Source organism: Alligator sinensis, unplaced genomic scaffold, assembly GCF_000455745.1.
Source record: "Alligator sinensis unplaced genomic scaffold, ASM45574v1 scaffold1289_1, whole genome shotgun sequence".
Classification (NCBI taxonomy): Eukaryota; Metazoa; Chordata; order Crocodylia; family Alligatoridae; genus Alligator; species Alligator sinensis.
Window position 1 is genome coordinate 181,963 of NW_005843360.1, and position 5,218 is coordinate 187,180.

The 5,218-nt window shown below is 54.7% G+C and overlaps 1 protein-coding gene across 7 annotated transcripts in view; it reads left to right on the forward strand.

The window, feature by feature from the left end:
- Positions 1 to 5,168, forward strand: part of LOC106723222 (protein ZNF783-like) — a 5,900-nt gene extending 732 nt beyond the window's left edge. The window contains exons 1-5 of one of the 7 annotated variants that reach the window (XM_025194971.1): positions 940 to 1,037; positions 1,147 to 1,237; positions 1,444 to 1,654; positions 2,683 to 2,855; positions 3,568 to 5,168. In XM_025194971.1, the coding sequence (XP_025050756.1) occupies positions 1,486 to 1,654; positions 2,683 to 2,855; positions 3,568 to 3,783 (558 nt within the window). In that variant the 5' untranslated portion in view covers positions 940 to 1,037; positions 1,147 to 1,237; positions 1,444 to 1,485 and the 3' untranslated portion in view covers positions 3,784 to 5,168. Of the gene's footprint in view, positions 1 to 14; positions 1,238 to 1,374; positions 1,655 to 2,682; positions 2,856 to 3,567 lie in introns of those variants that run through there. The other 6 variants (XM_025194968.1, XM_025194969.1, XM_025194970.1 and 3 more) reach the window with 6 other exon arrangements.
- Positions 5,169 to 5,218: the final 50 nt, after the last annotated feature.

Consider the following 5,218-nt stretch of genomic DNA (forward strand, 5'->3'; position numbering starts at 1 on the left):
GGGGGGCGGGGGCTGGCGCTGCCTTCTCTGCAGTCTGTGGGGGCCCTTGGAGAAAAGTGGGGAGGGGTCGGCAGGGTTTTGTCCTGGGACCGGAGCCGAGTCTCACCTGGGCCCTGCCCCGTGTCCGTGGGGGTCTGTGTGGGAAGAGGCCCTGGGGCACGTGCAGGGCATTGTGGGCAGGGCTGTGGGGCTGGGCAGGAGGAGCTGTGCCCCCTCCAGATGCTGTTGTGGGGAATGGGTGCTGTGGGGGCACTTGAGGGCCCCTGGGAGACAGGACCATGAGGAGCTGTTGGGAGACGCTGCCCAGGCTGATACCACCAGGCCGTGGTCTGGGGAGGCCCTGGGGCCAGGTGCAGGGCTCTGTGGGGGGAGCTGTGTCCCCTGTGGATGGTGTGGGGGAGGGCACTGGAGGGACCTGGGCCGACCTGGGTGTCAGGTGGGTGCTGCAGGGCCTGACAGAGGCCAGGGGCTGGCGTCAGCCTGGGGGGCAGGGAGCTGTGTTTGGGGGTTTCTGGAGTGTCCAGCCCGGTCTCCGCAGCCTGTCAGCAGAAGGGGAAGCGAGAAGGACCCTGAGGCTGCTCTGAGTGGGGGACAATCAGGGGCATCAGGGCTGGGCAGACCTCAGGGCTGGGCTGGGGTCACAGTCCTGGGTCTCCCATCACATGGTGAAGTCTGTGCTGTCTCCTTTTCCACAAGGGCCTGGGTGGCTGGACACTGTCGGCAGGTGCTGCGCGTGAGTGCAGGGAGAGCAAGAACCCCGGCCCTGGCTGGGTGAGGCCTCTCCTGTTGGAGACTGTGGCTGCGGCGCTGGAGCCTGTGGCAGCTGTGGCCCTTCCCTTGGCAGCCCTGGTGCAGCCTGAGGTGCAGCTGGAGGAGCAGGACCCGGGAGGCCTCCAGGCAGGAGCTGAGGTGGCCGGATGAGTCCCTCCTGTCGTCCAGGTTGGGACCAGTGGAGGCTCCCAAGGTGGTCAGTACCGCAGGCAGTAAAGCAGCAGCTGCAGGAGCCAGCTGAATGTCAGGAGATGCAGGGGCAGGAGGTGATGCAGACCATGCGCCGCCTCCTGAGCCTGAGATTCCCTTAGAGACCCCACAACTTGCACAGGGGAACAAGCTCCCCATGCCTGAAACCTGGTGTCAATGCTTCAGGGGCCTCTGTTACCTGGAAGATGTGCCAGTACTGGAGTAGGTCCTAGAGCTGGTGGTGCTGGAGCAGTTCCTGGCCATCCTGCCCCAAGAGGTGCAGAGCTAGGAGTTGGGGTGCAGTGTGACTCTGGCTGAGGGGTTTGAGGTGGGGCAGGAGGAGGATAAGAAGCTGCAGGTGAAAACGTTTCACTTGGACCATGGATGATCCTGTCCCTGTCTCCATGTGCTTAGGGGATGTTCCCTCCCAGCCCTGTCTGTCCCAGAACCTGGCTCCCAGTGATATGTTGATCTGGTCTCCAGGTCACAGAGAGTGGGAAGGTGGAGGAACTGTCCTCAGACAAGATGCAGCCCACTGGGACACTGCAGAACCCTGGTCATTCCTGGCCAGAGCAGCCAAACGCCCATCGTGCAGACAGGCCTCTGGAAGAGTCAGGAGAGATGAAAATCCCCTGGCCTCTGGACAAGCCACCTGACGTCCCCCGAGAAGAGCCCCTGCCCCACCAGAAGTCAGGTGAGTTATAGGATGGAGGGCTCTGCATGGGTTTGGGTGCCCGAGTTTCTACCCTGCATGCAGGTGGAGAGGCTTGAATATCTGCCCCTGCCCATGACTGGGCTTCAGAGTTTGTAATTACATGGCTGGCCTGGGACAGGTTTGTTCCCTGTGAATGAGCAGCTCCCAGGCTGGGGGTCCCTGATCTTTCTCACAGCATGTGTGCAGCACCCAGCACAGAGAGGCTTTATCTTGCTTGGGCCTTGTCATGCTGCCATGGTCACAATCAGTGATTTATAATTCATGTTCCAATAGTCCACGTTCACTGGCCCCTTTCTCATGTCCCCATGAGTCCTCTGTGCCCGATAACGGGCTGGTGCAGGTGACAGGGAAATGAGACTCCCCAGTGGCCTCTTGCTGGTTCTGGTACAACTAACCCAGGGCTGCGTCCTGCTGCAGAGTCCCCTGAAACCAAGGGGACCTGGGACCTGTCAGTAGTTGAAGGCTTCTCAGGGTGGTGCCCCAGACAAGTCCCTATCCCAGGAGCAAGTGAGGAGTGGTGGTTCTTCCCTTTCCAACAGCAGGAGGCCCCATCCCTCAGTGGAGAAAACTCTCTTGCAGAACGTTTTGATGGGGTCAGTGCTCCACAGATGAGCAGTTCTTGATCTCCCAGCGGCCCTGGAATCATTTCACATGCCCTTGAGAAGACTGACCTTGCTTTTCCCTTCCCTCGCCCTTAACCTGTGCTGCTGATACAGCTCCAACATCCCTCAAGCTTCTTTCCAGGGAGTGATGTCCCTGCAGGCTCTGATGTAGTGCTGTGATAACCACCTCGCTCTGGATCAGAGTTATTGGGCCTCATCTCTCACCCCATGCCTGTGGAGCTCTGTTAGAAAGAGCTGTGGGATTTTGAGACTTCCTTCTTCCCCCTCTTCCACACACTGAGGCCTCCATTTGCCTTAGTCCGAAGCCAGTCAAGGAGACTAGCAGAGAATTCCCCGTGCCAGCAACACCAAGTTAACCTGTGCATTGTCTTCCCCACCCCACAGGTGCTGGGACCCTGAGCAGAGCTGAGCAGCAGCCTCCTGAGAAGGGGCCTGTAAAGGTGGAGCTGCAGAACACTTCCTCAGGGAGACTGGAGGAGAGGAGCTCCCTGACACCTGAGCCAGGCCAAGTGCAGAAGTGGCAGGGCAGGCCTCTAAAGCGAGAGGCCAGCTTGGAGGTAAGCAGGGCACCCGGTTCAGTTGGGTTTGGGAGTACAGTTGGTTGCGCGGTAGGGGTGAGTGCAGTATGAGCCAGGGGTGCTGTAAAAAATTTGGAGATTCAAGAGACCTGAAGAGCTTCAAGCCTGTGGTGATAGAGGCTGCCAACCCACCAAGCTGGCTTTAGCACAGGGGAGGGCAAAATGGCTGATCCAGTCAGCAGCCCCTGCCCACATGGCTGGGGCCAGTCTCCATGGAGACCTGACCAGCAGCTGTGCTGTGAAAGCTCTAGGCTGGGGTTGCCATGGAGACTAGCCCCAGCCACACAGTCAGGGCAGGGGGCTGCTCAGGAGCCACTGGGATCTTGCGATGTGGGCAGCATGCTCCTGAGCCAGGGCAGAGCTTTGATCTGTAGTCTGCATGCTCCAGGCAGGGGATTGCAGCTCTGCCGCTGCTTCATACCAGGCTTTTACCTCTGGAACAAGCTGGGGCAGGGCCATGATCCCCTGCCTGCACGCCCAAGCATATAAAACGCGATGAGCTAGGCTACAGCCGACACATGAACTCCTGCATCCACATCGCATTTCAGCTGAAGACTGGGGAATTGTGCACCCTTACCTGTCATGGCTAAGATTGCAATTAGTTGCAGTACGGAGTGATTCTAGACAGGACTGTGGGGGCTGGAAACAGCTGGAACAGGAGATGCTGATGGCATAACACTTTTGACTGCAGCTCCAGGAGGTGTTTGAGGATGTGGCTGTGTATTTCACACGGAAGGAGTGGGAGCTGCTGGAAGATGAAGACAAGGTGCTTTACCAGGCCCAGATGCTGAAGAATTACCAAGCCCTCATTTCCCTGGGTAAAAATCTGGTTCTTGCTTCTCCCTGGAGCTATGTGAACACTCGAGTTCTACAGTCACTCCCTGTATCAACAGTCTCATCCTTGTGAACTTTTCCTGTAGGTTTAAATCCACCTCCTCCCCACTCCTGTCAGTGATCAGACCACTCTTGCATTTCATACTGATATGTCTGCCTTCATTTGATCCAACCAGCTTCACTTGTGTCTTCCCCATTTATGTAACTCCTGGTTCTTTTAGATGCAGCAGTTTCTTGGCAACATGATCTCCCTTTGCCTTTTCAGCATGTTTATATCATCTCCAGTTCATCGTACATAAATGCTCTAAAAGCTGTTCCTTCGGGAATAAGTCTGATTTCCTCCCGGTCTGGCCTAGCGTGTCCTCTCCAAACACATTTAACAATCCTAGCATGCTCGGTTCTGTGATATCTAAATCCCCTTTCACCTCTCGTTAAGATCCAGGAGAAATTAATAGAAAGTCTTGTCAGCCTCTGATGCTACAACAGGGGGATGATGCAGTTCCTCAACTCCTCCTGTAGGGACATACATACACGTGATGTAACCCAGGTACTTCTACGGAGGGGTCAATGGAAGCTTCTGTCCGCATTCCTTCCTAACATCTTCATCTCCATAGATCAGAGACTCTGAATTTGCTGTATTTTTGTTAAGACCTGTGCTCTCAAGTTCCCGCTGCCATTCTCAAGTTTTCTTGTGCTCTTGCTAAAATCTCTCTAGATCAGATGCCCCTCCATCATTGTGGTAAAAAGAAGTGGGCTAGCTGCAGGACCTAGTAAAAACCTGTTTTCATTTCCAGAGGATCTCCAAAACAGGGGCTTGTTCTAACTTGTTCGTAGGGTTGAGGTACTTAGCTTTTACTAGGTCAGTTTGCTTTTGTGATGCTTTCTTTTCCCTCCGTTTCCCCCAGAAGATTTTCTTAGGGAAGTGCTTCAGTGTTTTCTTGAGCTCAACAAAGACCATATAGACCATTTCTATATTCTGGCTTTTCACATGCTGCGAAATGTGTCTCCTTCTGCCTTCCTTTGTCCATATCCGTGACTGCCAGGAGCTTTGTGTTAAACCTTGTAGTACTTGCCAACCTGTGCACTCATCTCCCCTCCTGGTATGATCCTCCCAACGGATGGGATAATTGCTCAGTTGCAACTACAGTTATCAGGAAATCATTCTTTTTTGCCCTGGTGATGATGAATTACTCTGTCTCCCAGAAAAAAGTTTCATTGTCAGTCACCTGTGATACTCTTTCCACTGCCTCAGGTCCTCGCTTTAAACCTTCACTGAGAGTATGCTCATTTCCACTCCTTTTCTTGGAATTCCACTGATAAGATAAATGTTATCCATCCTTGGGTGACAAGGACCATTATCTCTTGAAGGCCTGTCCCTGTAGTGCCATCTCTTTCACCTTAAATGCCCCTTTTCCCTTGTCCATCCAGGCCGTAGTAGACACCTTAAGTGCATTGGATCCATTCCCCAAATCTCAGGTAGTTATTCTGCATCCAGTACCCAGTCACAA